The 24,085-nt window shown below is 45.5% G+C and overlaps 1 protein-coding gene across 13 annotated transcripts in view; it reads left to right on the top strand.

Annotated features, from left to right (window-relative positions):
• Positions 1-24,085, top strand: part of FBXO34 (F-box protein 34) — a 42,029-nt gene that overhangs the window by 11,658 nt on the left and 6,286 nt on the right. For 4 of the 13 annotated variants that reach the window (XM_042814479.1, XM_042814478.1, XM_042814481.1 and 1 more), the window contains exons 2-3: positions 6,613-6,692; positions 19,094-19,293. In XM_042814479.1, the coding sequence (XP_042670413.1) occupies positions 19,217-19,293 (77 nt within the window). In that variant the 5' untranslated portion in view covers positions 6,613-6,692; positions 19,094-19,216. Of the gene's footprint in view, positions 1-6,612; positions 6,693-13,294; positions 13,370-16,512; positions 16,607-17,716; positions 17,962-19,093; positions 19,294-23,936; positions 24,058-24,085 lie in introns of those variants that run through there. The other 9 variants (XM_042814490.1, XM_042814489.1, XM_042814488.1 and 6 more) reach the window with 7 other exon arrangements.

Genomic DNA, 24,085 nt, shown 5'->3' with positions numbered 1-24,085 from the left:
ATTGATATTTAGGATACGTATAATTGCTAATTGCAAAAATAACTTTGCACACAGCTTATTCCATCTGTCAGAACAGCCAGAGCGAGGCTGACTTCACTTATTTGGGGCCTCCTTATTGCTGTGCTAATTACTAAGTGTGAACTTTGGAAATAACTTAAGATTTTTTTAATTTTAACCATCCCTAGCAACTGTAAGGCACTTCTAGCTCACTTTATGCTTTTGGTGCTTTACCAGCTTGGATTTAGTAAGCTTCAGTTGTCTTTTTCCTCCTCCCAATGACTTGCACATCTAACAGCAGTTTGCTGCAATTCCAGTATCTTTCAGCCTGGGATCTGACGCAGTTCCTTCTGTCACTTGAGTGCAAAAAAAGCCCCAACAAAGCGTTGACATTAAATTCAAGTGAATGCTGAAACAGTACTGTTAAAAATGAGGTTTCAGTCATTCTGTTGCACTGTGTGAGGAGCAGCTGATGTGTTTTAGGTGTGGGTGGGTTTTCTAAAAGTAACCCTGGGGAAACTGGGGCACATCAAGTCTGATCCTAATTCTGTGAAAAGCTGTTCCCATTGTGTGAATTCTTAAGCTCTAAAGAGTTTGATATCAAGTCATCCTTGCATGTAGTTACTGAACACTCTCTGTTAGTAAGAGGTTGCTGTTTTGCTTTATTTTTCATCATCTCAAGGTGGTTTTGCGAGGTGCCAGGCAGGGGAGGCCTCTAATCTGTAAAATATGAAAAAGATTGGATTTTTTTAGTAAGGAATCTATAAAGGAAAATGGAAGTGGCTTTATTGGACTGTTCTGGAGTGGTTAATATCCTCTTGGATGGAATGGAGAACTGGGGAGTTCCTTCTCAGGGATGACCAGGGTTGTATTGCTGGGCTCTGGTTTGTCTCGAGCTGGCAGAAAGTCAAGCATAAAATCTTGCCTGTAAGTCACACTGCAGTGTGTTGTACTGGAGGTTATGTTTTACAGTGAGTTTGGGTTCTGGGTTGGAAGAAGACTTGGGGTGGCTGAAGCGATAGTTGCTAGCACTGAGCTGGAGGTTCATTCTCTGCCTTGTGTGCTGCTTTACGAGACAGCCCAGCTCCTTTTTGATTTATAAAGCTCTTAACTGAGGTCTTTGTTCTGAACTTTGCCTCACCTAAGCTTTTATTGCGAAATGTCAAGATGCCTTCCTTGGTGCAGCATCAGCTCTGGCACTGCGCTCTTGGTCTGTTTTGTGTTTTGCTAAATGTGTGCAGGGCTGCTCCTTGTCCCCTCTAGCAGCCCTTTCCCAGTGTGTCAGTGTTGCTCTGCTCTTGCTTTGATTGCACTGCCTGGGATGTTCAGCATTGCCCAGAGAAGCAGTGGATGCCACCTACCTGGAAGCATCCAGGGCCAGGCTGGATGGGACTTAAAGCAGCCTGCTCTAGAGGGAGGTGTCCCTGCCTATAGCAGGGGGTTGGAACTGGATGGTCTTAAAGCTCCCTTCCAACCCAAACCATTGTGTGATTTGCCTTTCTGAGCTCGTGCCCAGAACAGCAGGCCTGGGTGATCCTCTGCCACTGCTCTTGAAATGCTTACTTTTGAAGGGTTACTGATAGCAATGAACTTGGTGAGCTTTAAGCTCTTTTCCAGCTTTTAATGAGTCTGTGATTCTAACTTGTGGAGAGTTCATTTTTGATACAGCACTGCAGTCTTCTGAATGGGAGCCCGGAATGGTTTGAGTGGTGAGATGCTCCCTGTGCTGATGGTGCGTGAGATGTCACAGACAGGAGACTAAAGCAGTTCTCCTAACGATTCGCTGGTTATGCTTTAACAACTGACCTGATTGCTAGAAGGTGTCCAGTGATATGGCAGCTATAGGCTTCAGGGTAAATGGTAAAAACCTAGGCAGCAATGTGCAGCTCTGTAAGGGAAAATGGGTGCAGGTTGTTCAGGTAAAATAAGCCAACATACCACAGAACCATGGAATCATTAAGGTTGGGTAAGACCACTGAGATCTCCTAGTCCAGCTGTCAACCCATCAGCTCAGTGTCCAGGCTGGAGTCAGCAAAGCCATGGAGTGCCACCTGTGTCACGTTTGGCTCCCGGAGGGTTGGTGACAGATGCTAACAGTTAAAATTAGCAGGAGCAGCCATGTTTTTTCATTTTCCTGGTGCTTTTCCTGGAGCAGCCCAAAACAGGCATGTTAACCTTAATATATGAATGTGTGTGGGTGCCTGAGAACGGCGTCCCACTAAGTAAAGTAGTAACTTCTTTCTGAGGAGATGCTGAGAATGCCTCCTTTGGTCTGCCAGCCAGGCCAAGCCAGGCTTGTTAGCAGCTTGTGACAGCTCTACTTTGCTTTGTAGGTATTTTAAGTGGTGGGGGTAGCAGAGCTGGGAGGAGATGTGATAAGACTGTGCTTCCTTTTCTTTTTTGGGGGGAGAGGAGGGGAGTGGATGGGCCTAATTGCATACCTTCCAATTGCAGTTACTTCATTACTGAATTATCACCGGAGCAGCCCTGCAGTCTGTTCTGATAGCAGATAAGCGGCATGGCTTGCAGCGCTTCAATCTAAACAAAACTTAAGTGCTCTCTCCTTTTTCCCTGGAGTGAAACTGTAATTTAATTGCATGAATGTTAGCCAGGGCAAAGTTTTTTTCAGCTGTCGTGATGCTTCTTTGGGTTTTGTGTGTGCTGGAGGTGTGTCTGCAGTGGTATGTAGCAAAGGTATCCTAAAATTTCTTGCCTGGCAGCTTCAGGTGAGGTTTCTCCTAGAGCTTTGCCAGGCGAAGATACATAGTGCTCTTGTTATTTGTCCTAAAAGATTTAAATGAAAACGGAATGCTAACTGGTTGATATTTGCTTCCACAGAGATGCGTGAATGAATTTCTGTCTGCATTAGGTCCTGAATAGCCAAATTGAACAGCTGGAGTCAGCCTCTGCCACCAGCCTGCTGCCATAGAACAGGAGCCCTGCAGTATGAGTGGGCTTGGGGAACAGCCTGTACCTGAACCACATCGGTTCTGTTCCCCAGCGGAGGGAGAAGTGGCCCTCAATGCATCCCATGTGATGCAAAAGAGAATTAGTGGCAGAGCTTTAGGGAGGACTCCTTGTCTTCCTTTGAAACAGGATAACAGTGCGTTTGTGCATCGGTTTGAATCCTGATAAAACAGCTCCTTGGAACTGATGATTCAGAAAGATGGTGCTTCTGAAATTTGCTGCTTGCGGCCATGAGGCACCACAGAGAAATGCCTGGATCTTGGGTAGCGTAGGACTGGTCAGTGCTTAAACTCTTGTCCGAGTAACGTTTTCTTTTTGGACTGCTGCAGGGCTGTTTAATCTGATCTATTCCTATAGAGACAGCTGACTGTGCAGTCTGAGCTGTGTACAGTTCTTTGTCTCTGACTTTGACTCGAATGGAAATGTAGTTTGTTTTTTAATTAAATTGAACTCAACTGTCACTGCCCCAAAGGGGGTCTGTTCTTGCAAGCTGTGCTTGGACTCGAGGCAGTGCTCTTGGCTCTGGCTGCTTCTTGCTGTAAGCATGGTAACTCGAGTCAGGATGATGGGAGGATGGTAACGCACTAAGACAGATATTTGATGACGAGTGAAGTGTCTTGGGAAAGAAAGTGTAATGTGCTTTTTTATGTTGATAGATTATTATATTTTTTTTCTGAAGTTTTGGGCTTGGTTGTGTTGGTTGTAACTTGGCTGCTGGATTGGTCGTGTAGAATAACACTGTACTGATCCAGCTGCAGCATTAAGCTCTTGGAATAGCTGAAGGTGAAGGGATGGTGGATTTCAAATAATTAGAGAGTGTGAGGCCCCCTGGTCAGGTCTTGCATTGGTTGAGCGGCTTTCGGAGAGAAAAAGACCCACACGTGCTTTGCAAGCTGCTGCATACATAGTGCACTGGAGTGGGTCCATGCTTTGATAAGAACAATATGGGTCTCTTAATGAGACAAACTGCATCACCTTTTTTTTAAGGAGGCATTTATTGCTTTTTGTGAAAAAATGACATACTACTTTGGAAAGCTGTAGCTGAACGCTGCTCTGCTTTTGCTTTTGTCCATGGATATTGCAGGGACAGGAGGCTGGCAGGTTGGGTTGGGCATTATCAAGAGGAACAAGATTGAAGCCTGATATGTACTCTGGAAGCAAGGCTCCCTGACTCAGCTTGTTCTTGGCCACTGCTGCTTCAGAAAGCTGTTGGCCACGTGATCCTTATGCAAGTCCTGCTTCCCCAAATGGTCTGTCTGACTTGCCAACGCTGCACTTGGTATTTGGGAATTGCTCTGGGGTCTGTGTGAGCTGATAAGGCTCCCGTGGCTATTTGGGATGGTGAAGTTGTCCTTCTCTGTGCTCGGTTTCTTGAAGCTTGTTAACTAACCTTCTGCTGGCAGCCTTCCAGCCTTGGATCTTCCCAGGCCTTTATTTACCTGTTGATGGTTGAACTGTGCCCTCAGTATTTCCTTCCTTTTGTGTATTTGCCTTGCAGGTGTGGTTGCTCTGCCGAGCAACCTGAAGCCATGTGGGATTGCTGCAGCCAGCGTACAGACTGGGAAAAGGATGCTGAGTGGCTGCAGGTCTTTGCATTTTGGTGCTTGTCAGCTGGGATGGATGCCTGGTTCTACTAGAAAGCTTCAGCATCCATCACAGGGGTGTGATCTGTCTTGAATGTAGAAAGTAAGCTGAAGTTAAATTATCTACTAGCAGAGAATTTATTGGGAAAAAGTCTAACGTGGATCTGGGATAGATAGAAATCACATATATTTCTGTTGGCACGTACATGTGAGCAAGTTTTCCTTGTTGCAGAAGCTGGGTTGATTTTTCAGGGCTGGATAGCATCAGTGATCTAGGAAAGAGAAAACACTATCTGGCTTAAATGTAAATTCCTAGGTCGTTAATGAGAAGGACTTCTAGCCTAAGTAACTTGCTCAGCCTATGTTATGTTGCAGGAGCTCCATGGAGATGAAGCCTACTGGCTTTATTTTGGTCTGAAATCCATTTCGCTTCAGGTTGCCCCAAGAATCTCTGCTCCTGCAGTGCTTCAGCCTTGGAACTGGGTAACGCATCGGGTGTGTGAGGGCTGAGGCTGGGGCAGGTCTGAGTGCTTTGGTGGCTGAGGTGGCATTGGCACGTGGCACTTGTCAGGGCGCGTACTTCTGGATGACAGCAGGCTGTTCATCCCTTCGTAATTTGCAATTTGTATTTAAAAGCGAAGGGATTTAAACGTTGTGTTTTTCCTTGCAGTTGTGGTCCACAGCAGCAATTAGCTGTCGTGATGTTTGGCGCTGGTGGCTAATTGCGTAAGTCGTCATTGCTGAAGAGAGCAGGGAGTTGAGCAGAGCTGTTTGTACATTCAGAAACCTGGTATAATTCAGGTCTGAATCAAGCTCAGACTCACACTCAAACAGGTTGTGGAATTTATTTATACAACACCACTGGGGTGTGTGGCATTGCAGAGACAAATAAATGATGGTTCCCAGCCCTGAGGCTTGCGTTTAGTGTTAGATAACACACTATGGGTTAATTATAGCCAGGGACCTGGGCGGGGGGGGGTTAGGAGCAGGTAAGGGTTACGTCTATGCCGAGAACACTGAGTGTTCCTTGTTGTGCCTACAGCTCTCTAATGGCACTGTGAAGAAAGTATGGGTGCGTCTGAGGTTATGGGAAGGATGGAGGTCAGCTCTGCAGGAGGAAGCATTGAGTTACTACAGAAGTCGTGTGGATTACTAAGAAAAAGCGGAAGGAGGTGAACTGAAATGGGCTGAGTGCACAGGGAGTGGCTGTGTTTGCATGGAGACCTAGTAATGGCAGCAGCAATGGGGCTGCAAGGTCCTGGGTTTGGGTGTTGAGGAGATCAGCAGCCAGACCCCTGTCTGTGCTCAGTGTGAATGGAGGAGCAGCTAAAGGAAGGGATCTGGAGTTGCTGCTTCAAGCTTTCTACTTCCACTTTGTAGTCCCTGCAGCCTGGTACCTGTGGATTCGAAGTAGCTTTTTCCCAGTAGGATTTACCCTGGTGGCAAGCAGCTGCCTTTGATGGCAGTTGGACTCTCTTTGGGGTGTATTTGCTCGGTTAACACTGAGGACTCCTTCTAATTGACCTCATTGCAGCATTTCAGTACCTAAAGGGAGCCTACAAACAGGAGGGGAATCAACTCTTGGAAAGGGTTGACAACTGCAGGACAAGGGGAAATGGTTTGAAGTTGAAGGAGGGCAGCTGGAGGTTGGATGTCAGGGGGAAGTTGTGTGCTGTGAGAGTGGTGAGGTGCTGGAACAGCTGCCCAGAGAGGCTGTGATGCCCCGTCCATCCCTGGAGGTGTTCAAGGCCAGGTTGGATGGGGCCCTGGGCAGCCTGGGCTGGTATGAAATGTGGAGGTTGGTGGCCCTGCGTGGCACAGGGGGGTTGGAGCTTCGTGATCCTTGAGGTCCCTTCCAACCCAGGCCATTCTGTGGTTCTGTAATTGGTGGTTTTCTGACTGTCAGCATTGTCCTGGTGGTTCCTGTATACCATTAGCAACGGGATGAATGAAGAGTGTTCCTGGACTGGCTTTTTGTGTTAAACTGGCAGACTTTTTGGTTTCAGGGGCTGGCAAGTCATTAACTTGTAACTAATTTCCTTTTTCCTTCCCTTTTGCTCTTCAGAAATGTGATTCTCGTGAGTGTGCAAGGAAACCTACAGAACTGTAATGTCTAACACTACACGGAATAACAGCTGTTTGAAGGTACCACCCTTTTTTAACTAATAAACTACTCTGTTATAGGTTGGGTTAATGATGGACTGATCTTTGGTTCACAGCCAAAGCTCAATGTGAAGATCCACATCTTATGTAATGCCTTCTTTTCCAAAATGGTGACGGAAGTGTGACACTGCACTCTTTTATTTCCAGAAAAGCTTTGTGTAAACTACTACCTGATCCGTGTGCTGAGGGGACCACCCTTGTTTCTCTGTGAAAGATCTCTCCAGGCAGGTCTGGTATTGCTGTAGGAACAGATGGTAGCTTCTGTTCACAGAACTGAACTTCCCTCGTCCTTCGTGGCCGTCCCTGGAAACATATTGCCCTTCTTCAGTGATGCGTCATGGCTGGCCTGTTTGTCATGATGTTAATGACAGCCTGGGTCATCTTTCTTGACAAGAGGCTTCAAGCCCTATTTGGGAAGAATATTAAGATAAAGTGCAGTTGGACTGTAGCACTGAGATTGCAATGTCTCAGCTGTTTGTGCTGCATTAACCAGCTCTGGGGCGTTGGCTTGATCTGCTGCCTGATCCTGCAGTGATGCCATAATACTGAATTTTGGACTGCCCTGTACATTTCCATGGCAACAGACTGATGTCACAGGCTCAAGGACATGACTTCAGTGTACGATCATGCGGAGGCACGATCAGATTTGTGAAGGTGAAAGCTGACTAATGCACATCTCAAAAGCCAGCAAGGGGAGTGCAGGTTACGGCTGACCAAGCGAGGTGTTTCAGTATGAAAACTCCCCTGTCAGGCAGAGGAGGATGTGATGATGTCTTTAAGGCAGGAACGTTCGGCGCAGTGAGCTTCTGTTTACAGGGGATAAGCAGGCATCCAGCAGGTATCCTGTTTCTTTTCAGCAGGGGCTGAAACCAACAAGCTTTTCATCTGGGCTGGGGGAACTTGCTTGTTGGTTTCAGACCTTTGAAAGGTCAATGTTTGGTTGTGTTGTTTCAGAGAGCTTCTCGTTGGCATACTTGTTAGTGTACTGAGACAGCTTTTTTCTTGCATAGTGTACAAATAGCTTAATTGGTTTTCCAAAGCTTTTATTTTATCCATGATATTGGAAGGTGGAAGGGGGAACTCTGCATCTGCATTATGGTCACATTTTCCTATATCCTATTAGCAGATTCCAAGATTGTTTAATGTGATCTCCACCCATTTCATTTGGCCGCAACCTTTGCTCCCATGAAAACAAGGCTGATTGTTCTGAATTGCTGTGTGTATGTGCTTTGGCACGGCATGAAGGTACCTATAATAACACAACCATTGTCTAGAAGAAAAAAAAAAGCAGTTTGCAGTAATAACTACAAATAAAAGGGTGCAGTGCTGGGGCAAAGACAGATAATGGTTGTTTTCCCACTCATTCTGTGCAACAGCTTCTCAACGTGGTCACCCCTCTGCGTGACACTGATGTGGGCTTCAGCCTGGTATGTGAATATTGGGAGTGAAGGACTGAAATATTTGCATGCTGCTCCAAGTTTCTCTTTCCTGGACACAGTTCCATTGCTCATATCTACGGATGGGGAGGCTGAATGACTTTTGCACAATGCGGCGTTTTATTTGCATGCTGTGAGCAGTTGAACAAGTGCTAAATGAAGCATTTCCACTTTCAGTCATCAGCTGATGCATCCTTAAAAAAAATAAAGGGGGGGGGGGCGAGAGCGCCTTGAGGTTGAACAGTGGGGATTTGAGGGGTAACACTGTGCTGTGTGCTTGGCTGCTTGTGCCAAGCCTGAACATTCACTTGAATTGCTGTGGGATTTAGCAAGTGACCAGCTCAAACTCCTTCGTGCTGAAGTAATTTACACTCATCTCTACACTTCCTGGAATAAAAGCTGTTACAGGGCAAGATTTGGAAGGAACCTAATTGTTTTCAGTGTTCAGTGTCACAGGGATCGAGGATGTTGAACAGAACCTGGCATTTCTTACAGCAGTTTGGTTGCCTCCCAGGACAGGAAGCTGTGGAGTGTTTAAGAAACAGGGAAGGAGTTTAGCAACCCTCTCTCTACATCAGAATGCTTGAATTTTGGTGCCTGGCCTGGAGCTGAAAGGGCTGGAAGCTCAGCAAGATTTAGTGTTCTGCATGGCTTGGCAATGAACAACAAGATAATGGTGATGGGCTATCAAGAAGGCAGCCCTGCTAAAAAGAGAGTCTTTGTGATACGGTCAAGGGGAAGGAAGTCTGGAGAACTTAGAAAAAGAACAGATGTTTTTGGAGGTGGGGGAAAAGCTTAACTATCCGTGTAAGGGAGCCAGCAGAATGAACTTGATACCAAACAAAAGTAGGCACACCCAGTGTTGAGCACAGGGATCCTGGAAAGCTGCTCTGCTCTGCGGCGATGCTTTGCTGTTTGACAGATGTTGGACAAGGACATCTCACAGAGGCAGAAGTGTGTAATATGAAGCACCTGGGGGGTTGTGTGAGGGGATGCATAAAGGTTGAGGGGCACTTGGTGCTGCTGTTTAACACTGGCACTGATTTTAACAGGTGTATAAATGGTAGTTGAAGCAGAACGTTAATCTCCGTGAGGGAACTGATGACAGAAGATGCATTAAACAAGAGGGAGGGGTCTCCTGTAGGGTGTGTTTATGGGCAGTGATGACTGGAAGTGTGATATAACAGACTGCTGATCCTGCGTGTCAGACTGTGAGTGGCAGGGATTTTTTTCAGGTCACTGAAACTTGAGTCCAAACAAAAATATTTTACTCTTACTAATAGGTTAATCCGCTGTAATTGGCTGAGGAATAAGCCCATGGGAACTTCCCTGTCTGTACGTGATGCACAGCCTCTGCTGTCTGCTTGGCAGCTGCACCTTCAAATAATTAAAAGCTGTTTTTGAAATCTGCTGTTCTTGATGCTGTTGTTTTGTTTTGTGGTTTTTTTTCTTGCATCTCGCAGCTTCTCTGAATGCCATCAGTCACTCTTCTGCCTAATCTGTAAAAACCAAGGAAGTGTGGGATCAGGAGATGAGAACTGCAGATGGATCTCACGCTTTGAAACCCAAAGCAACCATCAGCTATGAGGTTAGGTGAATGTGTGAGGTTTGATAGCACCCACCTTGCACTTCTGAAAATAATTCAACTTCCCCAGTCCAGTATGAAACATTAAAAGTTCACTCTTCCTTTATGAGATCTCACATCGTTTGCCCCTCTAAAATCAGTAATCAAATTTCCACGGCTGCCTTCTCTGAGAAGCAGCTGTAATTACCCCCAAATTACAGGAGGTGCTCAGCACAGGGATCCTCTGGTTTCAGCACATATTTTCATTGCTCTGTAGTGTTTTGAGAGGCTGAAGGGTGGGATGCAGCTACAGTGACTTTCCAGATTCCTAACAGTGTGAGGGACTGTTTTTAATAGTGATGATAAAAACAGTTATTCCCAGTTGGAGGTTAGTCAGTGGTACAATTATCAGAGCTATGAAATAGTGCAGAGATGGCTCAGAATGGGGAAAAAAAAACAACCCACACCAACTCCAGCTTGTAGCTTATTTTCTTGAGGGAGCTGTTAGAAACTATTTCCTGCAGGCTCACAGAAAATTAGTCCGAGATGTTAAACGCTGAGAGATGCAGCTGATACAGCTTGGTTATTACTTTGGTAATTCAGTTCTCAGGCTAGCAGAATGCAGCTGGCTTGCAGGGAAGGGTTTTGGTAGCAACGTGTTGACAAAAGGCAGTGCAATGAGCAGGACCTCTGGAGCTGGCATGTTTAATTTGCAAGGTTATGTTCTTCTGTTGTGAGCACCACAACAGCTGCTCTGCTGGGAAGCCTAAAAATGTGCTGAGTGGTTTCACAGCAAACTAACAGTCCCCAGCCTGATATCTGGTGCAGTTAAATTGCCCTTCTGCAGAAAAAACAGTTTGGGGTGCTCTGTTTTTCTGTCTTTTCTGATCTCCTGCTGATTTGTTTCCTTATTTTCATTTGCATTTCTAATGTTCTGTTCTAGAGGTGGAACCTTGAAAAGACAGGATTATTTCAGGAGGAAGTTTTTCAGCCAGAGGGTGGTGAGGCACTGGCACAGGTTGCCCAAGGAGGCTGTGGATGCCCCATCCCTGCAGGCATTCAAGGCCAGGCTGGATGTGGCTCTGGGCAGCCTGGGCTGCTGGTTGGCGACCTGCACACAGCAGGGGGTTGGAGCTGGATGAGCACTGTGCTCCTGTGCAACCCAGGCCATTCTAGGATTCTGTTGGTACTGGGGAGGAGCGCTGAGCTATATAAGAGCATGCTTTTCCTTGTTCCTCTTGCTGATGAAGATACTTTCACATTAACAAGCCTTCAAGTGCAGGTACAGGTCGCTGGATGTTGAAGATGAGGGTGAGAAGTGAGAGATGTGCAGCACAGCTCCTCGCAGTTAACGAGGTAATTGAATATGCACAACCTATACCAAAATGCAGATGCTATTTTTAGTTCCTTTCAAAAAAGAATTCATGGCAGAATTTGTGCTATGCTTAGAATTTCTAAAAATTTAGTTGTGTTGCAAGGCGTTTTGACTGCAGGGCTCTGAAGAATGGGGAAACTATTTTTTGCATCAAGGAACTCTGAGTTATTAATGGAAAAAGCCTTTAAAATGTAACAAAATATCTGAAGATCCACAGGATTGGTAGGTTTCAGAATTAGCTTGGATATTTCAACAGCCTTTTGAAGCAGTCATCCAGAAACACTGTATTTAATGCTGGTCTGTACTGCCATTTACTTGCCAAGAAAACAAGCTTATCCATAGCTGAGTTATTTCAGTAGAAGGTGTTTCATGTATATTCTTCTTTGAAGAATTTGTTGAAAAACCCAACAAGCACATACTTTGAGTTTTAGCACATGCTATTGCTTTTCTGTCATCATCTGTAGCCTTAGCATGTCACTGGTGGTGTGCCTGTGCTTTTGGGCTCTCCAAGGCTTTTCTGGTCTCCTTGACCAGGCTTTGTTCTGCACTCTTGAAGCAGTTGAGCAGTGAGAAACGTGCTTGCATCCTGATGCTGCTCTCCAGATCATCCTCCTGAATTTCGTTGCTTGTGGGTCTGGAATACCTGGGGGCTTTGCTTCACAACTCCTGTTCTGGGCAAAACCTATTGGTGTGGGGGGATATTAAATTGTTCCTGGTTCAAATAGATGTAAGGAGCTAGCAACAGAAAGAGAAATATTAAACTAATGCCTTTCCCTTTCCCCATGCTCAACCTCACGCTGTTAGGAGGTACAGGCATTCATTCTCTAATCTTGGTGTTTTCCCCCCCTTCCTTGTGGTGTTTTTTGCCTGTTCTTCAGTATATTCTCCTGGAAGTGCCACTTGTTGGGCAATGCCCTGTATGGAGGCATCGTGGAGCTGGCTGTGTCCCACACAGAGCACCCCAGCTGTCCCTCACACCTTGCCATCTTCATCTGATACAAGCAGTGAAGGAAACGATAACAGTTTGAAGTTGTTTTCATTACAGGTTGGTGGGTTCTCAGATCAGCTGGGGTAGAGTTGAGATCCTTGAAGTGGAGCACAGTGAAGAGTTTTGGGCAATAGTGGCATGAGATTAACTGATAGAAACAGCCTCTGTTCAAAATCCAGGCTGTGTTCTCTCTGAGAGCAGTTACTAGGATGTAGGCAAATGCATCAGTTCAGAGTTGGATGTGTTGTGCCTTGTTGCTGCCCAGATTGCATAGCTGGCAGGTGTATAAGGCCAGGCTGCTTTGCAGTTAATGCTCTGAAAATGTTCTGAGTTTTAGGGTATGTTTTGTGGCATATGGCTAGCTATACACCTGAAACAAGTTACATATCAGAACAGCATTTTCTTTTCATTAGTGCATCTGTAGACCATGTTAGAACCTCATGTTAATGAGCAATTTATTTTTTCGGTCAGAAATTGCAACTTGTTCTTCCTGAACTTCTTTTTGTTAAGAAAGATACCTCTGGAAAGGAGTGAATCCAATGCTTGTTGAGAGGGTGTAGGTGGTGGTGTGCTGTTTGTGGGTGGGTTGTTTCTAAATGCTCTTAACAAATCTGTTCTGTTGAAAGTTTGCTGTCCTCAGTAGAACTAATGGTGCCTTGAGCAATGAAATGTTAGGTGCAAAAGAGTTTGAGCTTCCTATTGAGTGTCAGCTGCTCTGAAGTTGGGTGTACTTAGTTTAACTGCTTTCCTAAGTGTGGAAAGCTGCTGACATGGAAACTGCACATTTCATAGTGCAGCGTTTTATGTTATCCTGGCAAGATGAAAGATAGTTTTCTATTAATGTATGAAGTTTGGCCGTCGGCAGGCTTACACAGCAGCAAATGAAAATCTGAAAGGATCTTAAGATTTCCTGACGAATCATGGGGCACATAGGTGCAAATTTGTTGCAAGATACAATGGCCTGGATTGAGAAGGCCCAGAATGATCATCAGGTTTCAACCCCCTGCTATGTGCAGGGTCACCACCTACCAGACCAGGCTGCCCAGAGCCACATCCAGCCTGGGATACCCATATATGAAAACAGGGTGGATTCAGGAATATACTACAAAAAATGGGTATTTTCAAGTACAGAAATACTGCACAGAAATGTCACAGTTACTTATAAAGCACTTTTCTGTGAGCACTGTCATCTTTAACCTACTGTTTCCCTTGCTCTAGCAGGGCTTCCAGTTGCTGAGTGTAGTTTTGGAGCCCACTGAGAAAAATTGGGATGCTTTTGGAATGCAAGTGAATACTGTAAGTTGACAGCTCTCCTATGAGTTGGCTGAATGGATCCACTTTTATTTTTTCAAAGACTGGATTTTGCTGGGAAAGATACAGGACAGAGAAATCTGCTGCATAGCCCTTTGGTTAAGGGGAGTGATTCTGCAGAAAGGAACAAAAATCACTTGCAGCTCGCCCTGCTGAGCTGCTGGGGCTGGACCTGTGCACACAGCATTTGGGGCAGTCTGCATCAGAGCACAGCTGTCATCCCAAAGGCTCATCCACGCCAGAAGGAGCCATATTCAGCAAACATCAAAGCTGATAAATACAGTGATTAACACCAAGTCACTTACTGTGGGGTTCTCTTTATTAACAAAGCTCGCAGGAAGGAGCTGCGTTTGCCTATCTAGTGGCTTTAGAAGCATTTAATACCCTATTTAGCACTGTGCACTGTGTGCTGTGCTGTGGGGAGACTTTATCTTAGAGCGTCAAGTGGAGGATTTGTTTCCTGATGCTATTTCAGGATGTGCCAATAGAAAAGTAGTCCTGTGCTGGAGTACAAAGGTGCAGAGTTACATCTGTAGTCAGAGGAGTACTGCAAAGTAGTTTATTCCAATTGTAGTGTAAGTGCTGCTGCAAAACAAAGAAACTGAAAATTAAGAATTAGAGTGGGTTATGCTGTCCTGTTGGATCACTAACAAACCATTGCTGGCTAACCAGTGCATGATTACTGTCAGCCAGGCCATGTGATGGACTATTTATTAGCTGTTGCAGCAAAAACACATCTACCAAATGCGTGCCAAAATGAGTCAAGTGAACCTCTCTAGCCAGGGTCCCTAATATCCAAAAAGCAAAACAGAGTGATGCAACTGCTGTTGACAGTCTCAATCTGCAGCATCACTGTTCTAATAATCATGATCTTTAGCAAACTAACATTGTGTTCCTGAGGAAAGATAGGATTCTGCTTTCTGGTTTTATCTGTCTGTCTCTAAAGTGGGACAGGTTGCTCCCTGTTGGTATTCAGGTTGATCTCTTTCATCTAGACTGTCTAGATTTCTCTCTGGTGTTTGTCCTGAAACTCCCAATTTAATGTCATTTCTGCATCTTTCAGACGTTTCCAGCATCCTCTGCATGTAGAGGAGCAATTGAGTGAGGCTTCAGCCTCATAAAACCAGGGCACGACGTCTCCAGAGCTCTTGGAGTGCTTGCCTACTATTTTTGGAACTAGCTCTATTGCTTCTATAATAGGAAGGCTTCTGGAAGCTTTCTCCTTCCCCTCGCCCCAAGAAAGTAGCCATTCAGCTGAGCTTCCATTAATTCACAATCTGCATGGCAAAACAAATCTAGTTTTATATGCTGAATAATTCAGCTGTGGCTCATGGATCACGTGGCCCTAAATGCACTGCAGTGTCTTTACCCATACCTAGTAACCCAAGAGCACAGCAGCTGTAGCAACAGTGCTCAGCTACCCTCTGCTTATCATTCGGGACACAGCATGGATTAAGCAGTGGCAGTGAGTGCCAAAGGAGGTGGTTGCTTTCTAGAGAGTGAAGTAATGTGTGATCTGTGTGTTTGTCATCAGTGCTGCAGCGGAATTGACAAATAATGGATTTATGCTGGTTCTGTTCTTCTCTGGGGTCAAGCAGAACAAATCCAGTGAGCCAGTTCTTCTTCCCAGTTGAGCAACAGATAATATCCCTAACCAAATAGAGCAAGACAGCTGAAGCCTTTCAGGAATAGTTGAACAAATGAAACATTTTGTGATCGTTTCCAGTACAAAAACAGCATCAGTAAGGTGCAGTGGAGCTTGTTTTCTTCTTCCCTTTTGAGATTTTCCCTTTTGAGTGGAAAGGGGACAGCTAGTTCATTCCAACACCAAGCACACCTGAAGAGGGGAAAACACTGGAGCTATAAATTGAAAACCTTTCATTCTTTATTGACATGATCTTGGAAAGGGAGCCAGGCTCTCCCTGTGGTGCTTCATTACAATGAGGACTTGATAATGCAGCAGGTATAGAATCATTCGCATTGGAAAAGACCACCATCAGTTAGTTCAGCTGCCAGTCTCTCACCACTGTGCCCCACCAAGCTGTCCTTCAGTGCCACATCTCCACCTTTCATCTCTAGGGATGGTGACTTCAAGTTCTGATGTTTGACAGCAGTGAGCAATCCAGCTTCAGGGCTTTGGAGCTCACGTGCTTGTTCTCCTCTTACAAGTGAAACACTACATGTTGTGTGTTCAAAAGTTTATTTCCATTGACTGGAAGGAATATAAAAACCCCTTTGAGGGCAGGCACCTTTCACGGTATGCTTCAAGGAGTGGCTTTAGAAAGAAGCTATGATTAAAGAGGAGTTAGAAGTGCATATGTTGAATCCACTGTGCAGAATCCCAGATTCTCGCTGCATTGGATGAAAAAGCAGAAACATTGGGATGCAGGAGCTGTCGCTGACTGCTGGGTATAGACCAAACAAAGCTCTGTATTATAAGGCCTCAGCGATGGTTAAAGTCTCTTCTAATGACTGTATCTGTGTTAACTCTTCTGAGTTTCTTTTGAAAGACTTGCCTTTGCTTCCTTCTGCCTCCTGAGCGTGCTGGTTGCTGCCCAGCTGAGCCAGTGCCACGGTGCTGTGTGGCTGGAGGGCATCCCAGAGCCAGTCCCTGTCTGGAGGTGGGCTGCTCAGGCTGGCAGAGGCTGTTCTGCTCTTAGCAACAGCGGGGGTTCTGCTCAGAGCCAGTCCCTGTGCCACTGCCTCCTTCCTAGAAAGCACATGTTCTCAAGGAGCGAGCCCATCCTTTGGAGCACTTCAGCAGTTACTGTTGCTGCTGGAAACACGCTGCGCCTGCAGTAAAGCTTTAACTGCTGCAATGCCTGTAAATAACAAAAGCTGTGGTGTATTGCTGCACAGATGATTTCCCCCTGATTCCATGCTACTTAATACTGCAGGAGCAGTTCAGAAATGATGGTAAGGTAGGGAGTTTGGTGAGACCATCCAGCAATCTGCTGTCCGCTGCTGAGAGTGTGATGCTTCCTGCTGCCAAGATCTGAGTCCTTCCCACATCTGATGCATCCAGGCATATGTTTGGGGGCGGTTTCAGGAAAGGAGAGCTAGAAGATTAGCTTCTTATTTTCCTCTTTCTGTTCTGTTTCTCTGTGCATCTGTATTTTGATTTTCAGGCTGCACTCAACTCTGCAAAACTAAGCAAGGAAGGGAAGCATCTCCTGATAAGGATCAGCCTCTGTTAAGAAATGCTCTGGTAGCTAAGAGGCAGTAAGTATCTCTGTGCTGGCTTGGATGCTGATTATTTCTCCTTTTTTTTTTTTAATTCACAAGCACAGCTTTTTAGTACTCACACAGTGGGAATTTGTCAGTAGGTTGCTGCCATTAATAGTCTATTTCAGCTCTTTTCTATAGACCAGCAGCTAAAGAAGGGGAAAAAGCATGCTTTGTATGGAGCTGTGTTTTCATCTGGGCTGCACTGTGAACTTGTCTGTATGGATTTTGTCAGCTTTTGCCTTCCTCTAGAAGGTGCTAGGCCCTTCTTTAAATGCATGGCATCCCATGATACAATACCTGTGCTTGGATTGGGGTTGTGCCTACCCCAACTGGAGTGAATTTGCATGATGTTTTTGCTTTTCAGGCTCTGCTATAAATGAGGTTTTTTCCTTATGTATATAGCTATCTTTTTTTTAATCACTTCTCAGTTTCTCTTTTTATGTTTTGATTTACGAAGCAGCAGGACTGCAACAAAACACACGGTGCTCTCAACCAGGGGTACATCAACAGAGTTTAAGCTAGTGAAAAAGTGACTGGCATTCTTAAAACTGTATGTTTGCATTTATTTGGGTGTGGATATAATAATGTTTCTGTGATACAGTTCCTGCTGAGTCTGAAATGCTGGTGTCAGTAAAGCCAGAAGGCGAAGCCAGACAAAAGCTTGGATAGAAGTCAGAATTTCAGTGCCTCTTACTGGTGGTTCCTGGGAAAGGAATGATTTTGTTGAACTTCTCATTTTTCATAAAGCAGTGGGCATATGTTTATAGAAATGTATTTTCTAAAAACATCCCAAATGCCTGATTTTTCTTTTTGGTGCTCAGATTTCACTCGTGCAGGTAGGTCCTTGTTGCAGGCTCTGGGCAGTTTAGTGAGGATGGTGTTTAAGTACAAAGCTGTGATGCGTGTAGCTCTTGACCATGTCTTCTATCTGCTGGTCTTTCTGATCTCGTGGAGCAGAGGGCACACTCTCACCTTCCAGCTCTGCCTGTGCAATGCCTCTGTCTTCTCAGTTCAGTGTGTTTCTTTGCATTGTGTAGAGCTCAGCAGAGACTTCTTCGTGAAGGACTGGAATGTATTTGTATAATATTTTATGTATTATTTTAGGCTCCTGCTTACTCAAACATGGGTGAATGATTAACCTCTCATTTCCCATCACTGGAGGAATCGTGAAATTCCTATAACACACAACTCCAGCTGGATGTAAACCAACTTCTCTCTCTCTCTGCTGAGAAAATCATCCTTAACCGCTTTCGCTGAGCTTGGCTGCAAAGTTGGAGAGGGCTTCCCAGGCCAGGAGCATTCAGTGGCAGCACTGAGATGTAAGCCACGTTGATTTGCACAGTGCAAAGGTGGGTGCTGCTCTGAAGTCCCCAGGTGTTGCAGAATCATCATAGAATCACAGAATGGTTTGGGTTGGAAGGGACCTTTAAGACCATCCAGTTCCAGCACCCTCCTATAGGCAGGGACACCTCCCTCTAGAGCAGGCTGCTCACAGCCCCATCCAGCCTGGCCTTGAACTCCTCCAGGGAGGGGGCATTCAGAACCTCACTGGGCAGAAGGTGATGGGAGAGGCTCTCATCTTGGAGCTGAGAACAACCTGCACTGGATCCCAAATACTGTGAGGCCACGGCTTTATCGTTAGTGTTCTGCGTTACGGCATTGCTGTGCGTAGTCAATCAGAGAGGTGGAAGGAAGCAATCACTAAAGCAGTCTACCAGCAACTCAGGCTTGAATATTCAAGTTTTTCCAGGGCACCTGAACTGCGTCACACGTTTCATGTTCCAATTTGGTGGTGGTTGTTCTTCCACTGTCAAAGCGTGCTGCAGCACCGCTGCCGTGTCAGCTCCAAGGACAAGGCGTAGAAGGCAAGTGAGATACAGAACAGCTTTGTTTTGGTGAAATCTGCTGCCTTATCTGTGTGTGATGCAAAGACAGGGCAGTTTTGAGAAGGTTTGGAGCTTGGTGGTGGCATGTTTATTTTGTTCTCTATGAAGGGGACACGTTACTTTGATTAGAACGCTAACGTAACTTGTCTGGCAGCATCAGATCTTACTGCTGGCCTGATGCTGTGCTAACAAGAGGAAAGGGCTTGCGTGTGTGGTTTGCATGGAGCTTGGAGGACAACGTGTCCCATGGGAGGTACCCAGGTAGGGCTGTAGCTGCATATAAGCACAGCAGCATACGTGATGTTGGGGGTGTTCATTTCTATTTTAACGATGTTCAGAAACTCTGGCTGCAGTAATGGCATGATGTTGTATAAGTTCTTTATATATTTATAAGTTCTTTTTATATTTATGTATGTGGACATGTCTGCATGGTGTGTGTTTGTGTATACGCAGAATATCTACGATGTGTAGTGGTGTATTTATATCTATGCGTATTTTCTATCCTTCTTCACCTTCTTTTGGGAAGGGATCCTTGTCCCAGTATCTGTGCCCTGCTGTACTCTGACATGATGCTACTTTTCTCATGTTTGTTCAGTTTCTAGGTGGGAGAGACACTGTGAAGCTCTGTGCAGGGCGAGGAGAGCTGAGGAGGGAGCCTTGCATGTGAACCAGGATGGACTGGCTGTGACGGCGTGCCTTAGCTGGAGGGGGAGTTACGATGAAGAGTTCCTGCAGAGCTGGCCTCCACAGGGAACCACTGAATTCTTCATCTTCTACCTTCCATCAAGTCAAACGGTACGAGCAGAGCAGCTGGCCTGCCTTTAGCTAAACATGTAGCACCCATTTGGCCTTCTCCTTGCTTTCTTATCCTCTTGTGTGTCACTTAGTTGGTCTCAATCCTTACTTTCCGATAGCCTTTAACTAAAATGTGATGGCTTGAGGGCAGAAATGTTCTTTGTCACTGTTGTTTGATAATGACAACTACAGGTGGTACTGTACTTGGAGAAACCTTTTATTATAATTCTTTTTAGTAACAGCTGTAAATTAATTTGGGAATGTGGCTTTGAAGTATTTTGGAGAGTAGCTCATCACAGTAGGCTTTAAAATATGCAGTCAGCTTACAGCCAGTGGAAATGCTGGCAGTCATTGTTGTGGTTTGTCTTACTATGGAGTAAGTAACTGGATTGGCTTAATCTGAGGTTTTGTATTGCTCCTTTTCCTGTGTCTCTTGCTAAGAAGAAATGCACGACTGATTTCAAACACTTGTGCTTATGTGACAATGAAGTGAACGCCTCTCACTGTGCCTTGTTATAGGAACACCGTACAGAACAACTTGTGCTTATGCAAATGAAAGAACATGCCAGTTTGAACAACAGAAAAATACCTATCTCCTTTGAAACCAAGACTCTTAGACTTCCTCAATCTGAAGGAAGAGAGGCAGCTTTCTCGTTTCCAAAATTCATGTGGGTTTAAAGTAAACTTTAACCTTTGTTCCTTGTGGTTGTGTAGGCAACACATACTTGCTATGTTAGTCTCATAGTAATTTAGGGCTGGAAAGGACTCCCTTGGTTGCCCAGCTCCTTGCTTTCCCAAGGAGTGTCTCGTAATCCTTTGGGTGAACTTGTTTTTAGGCTGGACTTCTGTCTTTTCTTCTCCCATAGATTAAACCATTACTGAAGATGACAGCTCTGACTGTGCAGTTAGGAACGTTTCGATCCCCAGAACGAATGTTCATGCCAGCTTAATTTGAGCTGGTGGTGTTACCTATTTTGTATAAGGACCTCCTCTCGTTTTCAATATTACCTTTTTTGCTGTGTTCTGTAAACTGCAGCTGTATCCCCTCACCTATGTTTTGCTGTGCCCAGTGGCCCCGTGCTTTCTAGTAGCTTACTGAACAGTGCCTGTTCTTAGTCTAGGTAAATCTCCTCTGAGCCGTGACAATAACTGTGTGCTGACTTCCAAGGGAGACCTTATAGGAGTGCTTTTCAGTGTCACAGATCTGCCTTCATTTGCCTCTGTGTCATGGATGTGCCTTTGCAGCACCTTTTTCAGTGAAAACTGTGCTTCTTGGTGTTCAGCCTTCTGCTGTATCACCATCTGTACTTCAGAATTTTGCCCTGTTTCTGTTAACCAAGTGCTTTGCACCTCATCCCTGTTGGCGTTGTCTTTCATTTCTGTAGCTTTGTTGTTGAGGCCGTTTGTAAGAAAAACCAAGGGTTCTCCAGGCTGATTCTTGAGGAGTGTGTTTGGTTTTGAGGCTGGTGTTTTATTGTTCATCACCTGGGGCTCTCTGCTGTTAAGACAGCTTCTTTGTGCCTTTCAACAGTTTTTTGTCAAATCTGTCTTACCCAGTAGATCTTCGTGTGCCTCCTGAGACCATATGAATAAACCACATCAGAGTGTTTTTCAAGAAAGCTGCTCTTTTGAAAACCTTCAGATTGGTCTGACATATTGTATTATTTCTTTTCCCTGTTCCCCATGTCTTTGTAATCCTCTTTTCTTTCAAAGCACTGTTTTACACAAAGGAAGACCAGCAGGCCTGGAGATGCCACAGTCTTTCTCCAATGCAGCACTGCATTCCAGGCAGTATTGATCTGAAGACTTGAAACCTATGGCTACTTCTTGTATCCTTCCTGGAGAAGAAATGTGTTCAATTGGAGTTTTTCTTATTTGGGATGTGTTCATTATAATGAGAACACCTTTTGACTCCTGGAAGAATGCCTCTTGGGTCACTCTGTCTGCAGAGAAATCTTCTATACCACAGTGTGGCCAGCTTCATGAACTGGATCCTTTAAGGCTTGACTTTAAAAGAACAAACTGGTGGCTTTCCTTCTGTTTCTGCTTATCCTTCCTTTTGAGCTCCTGCGTTTCTTAATGATAGTTCAGTCCAAGGATAATTCCTACAGCCTTTCATGTGTGCACATTCTGTATGTGCTAAAGTCTGAATAGTGTCAGTGCTGGTTTAACTACCTGATGAAACTTCTTACCCCATTGTATTAAAAATGACCTTGGTCCAGTTGCAATTAATAAAAGAGGGAATGAACATTGTGGAAAGATAATGCTTCCAAAAGGAAACATCAGAGTTTCTGTAAAGTTAGGGAATGTCTGTGTGGGATGCTTGCTCTGCCATCATCGTTGTGCTGAATGCCTTTGGAGATGCTTTTGGAGATGACTCTGAATTCCAGTTCTTTCAGTTGTTTTCTCTCTTTCTGTCATCCCTGTGTCATCTGTGGCGTGATTGGAAAGTAGGGAACAGAGATCTGAGCTTCCTGAGGCTGCAATGAATAATTGATTGTATGTCATCTGGTATGTGCCTTTATACAATGGCTGTTCCCAGAGCAATGCCTCCTATTTTTCTTGTGTTGACCCACAACATTGCAGGTGGAAATTGATGGTATGGCAGTAGAGATTGAACCTTTCAACCAATATTCTGTTAAATTTTGTTGGCAGATGGGCAGTGGAGGGGCAGCCTGATGAAATGGCATCTGACACAGAAGTGTGTGTGAAGCCAAGGTGTGTCATTGAATTCCTCCATGCAGAAATAATGGCACCCACTGACATTCATCAGTGAATGTTTATGGAGCCATAAAGGAGCACAGTGCTCATCCAGTTCCAACCCCCTGCTGTGTGCAGGTCACCAACCAGCAGCCCAGGCTGCCCAGAGCCACATCCAGCCTGGCCTTGAATGCCTGCAGGGATGGGGCATCCACAACCAAACTATTTGGAGACCAAACAGTGGATGTGGCAGCAGTGACAGTGGGTCACCTCTGCTGGTTCTGGATCTTGTGCATCGTTGGCAAACCTGCAGAGCTTATGGTGGTGACTGCATTGAAAAACAGTGTTTTGTAGCTGAGAATTTGTTCTATCACATAGTGTTAGTGTGCTCTTTGTATCTCTTGGAGTTTCCATGGAAATAAATAGGAGGCAGTACATTCAGAGCGACCTACATCCAAAACACTGGCAAGTCTTGTGAAAAGAGACCTGTTTAGCTGCGTGGTCTGTGATACTCCTTGCTTGTTCTCTGTCCCCATCCCTGCAGGCATTCAAGGCCAGGCTGGATGTGGCTCTGGGCAGCCTGGGCTGCTGGTTGGCGACCTGCACACAGCAGGGGGTTGGAACTGGATGAGCACTGTGCTCCTGTGCAACCCAGGCCGTTCTGTGTTGCAGTTAGGCAGGCACAAAGGGATTGGGAGCAGTTGCTTCAGTCTGAAGGTAGTGCTGCAAGGGAGTGTTTTTTTCAAGAAACCAGATGCCTCCACAGCTGCTACAGTCCCACCAGCCCCTGCTCTGGAGCACCGTGCTTCCCAACCCACCTCTCTCCAGGCTTGGATGCTTGCCATGCACCAGAACAAGCTTCAGTGAGTAGCAGAGTGTCGTCCACCCTGGCTCTTAGCTGGGACTTTCCCACCCCAGCAGGATCTGCAGAATGCCTTTGAAGCAGCTCTCTGTCTGCTCTGCCTGCCCCAGCAGTGCAAAGGGGATGGAAGTGGTACTGGAGATTGCACCCACTGAGCACTTCCAGAAATAACAAGTGGTTGACCGTGGTTGAACTGACGTGCAGTGCTCAGTCCTTGGTAATTGTCAGTGTTCTTTGCAGAGGAGCAAAGTTTCCCATAAGAGAGATGGGACGCCAGGGAAGAGATGTGCCCTGCCAGAGGTTGCTCTTGGTGTGGCTTTTCATTGCTGCTGCCTTTTTTTTTCTGGCTGGTGCCTTGTGTTTGTGTGTCCTGAGGGGTTTTTCAGAGTTGCACACGCAGTCAGCAGCGCTAGGAAATCTTGCCTACTGGAGTGCTTACAGAACTTCTAGGGGAACTTTTGGGGTTTCGATTGAAAGATTCTTCTTAATAAAACCTTCTGGTGATTTGCCCATAAACCATACAGTGTGAATGTGCTGTTTGAGAGCATAGTTGGTTTTGTTGTTTTTGCTGGCCAGAGGGAATCTTTGTGCTTCACAGGGCATTTTGGGAGTCCTGACCGAGGCGCAGGATGGGATCTGTAGGCTTTCTGTGGACCCTAGGAAGGACTTTGGGTTGGTGCTGGGTCTGGTCTTGTTGAACAAAGAATCATAGAATGGTTTGAAAGGGACCTTCAAAATCATCTAGAACTTTATGGTGAGAGTGGTGCAGTGCTGGAACAGGCTGCCCAGAGAGCTGGTGGAGTCTCCTTTTATGCAGGTAGCCAAGGGCTGGGCACTGAGCTGTGCGACCTATGGTGGGGTGCTGATGTAGTGGGGGGGTTGGACTTGGTCGTTTGAGGTCCCTCCCAACCCCTGCAATTCTGTGAGTTGTGAAAGTGGAGCCTCTTGTATTGATTATTTTTTTTCCTCCAGTTTCTATTCAAGGAAATACTTTGGTTTTTAGGCTGTTGTGATGTAGATAAATGCAGAAAGATTCTGGTTGGCTTGGTGCAGTAGCTAATGGATCTTCCCTTCCACACAGAGAGGGGAGGTGTGTGCATGTATGAAGGCTTGCATTTATGCACCAGTCCAGCATAGGAGCCAACTGTAGTGACAACGAGCTGTACTGAAACTTGTAAAAACAGCACTGTCATTCCAGAACTGTAAGTATCCTGTTTTTATGTGCCTGAG

This window comes from Centrocercus urophasianus, unplaced genomic scaffold (assembly GCF_019232065.1).
Source record: "Centrocercus urophasianus isolate 14NV4802_14NV808 unplaced genomic scaffold, USGS_Curo_1.0 seq_14, whole genome shotgun sequence".
Taxonomy (NCBI): Eukaryota; Metazoa; Chordata; class Aves; order Galliformes; family Phasianidae; genus Centrocercus; species Centrocercus urophasianus.
The sequence above is the reverse complement of the archived record's forward strand: the minus strand, read 5'-3'. Positions and strand labels throughout refer to the sequence as shown.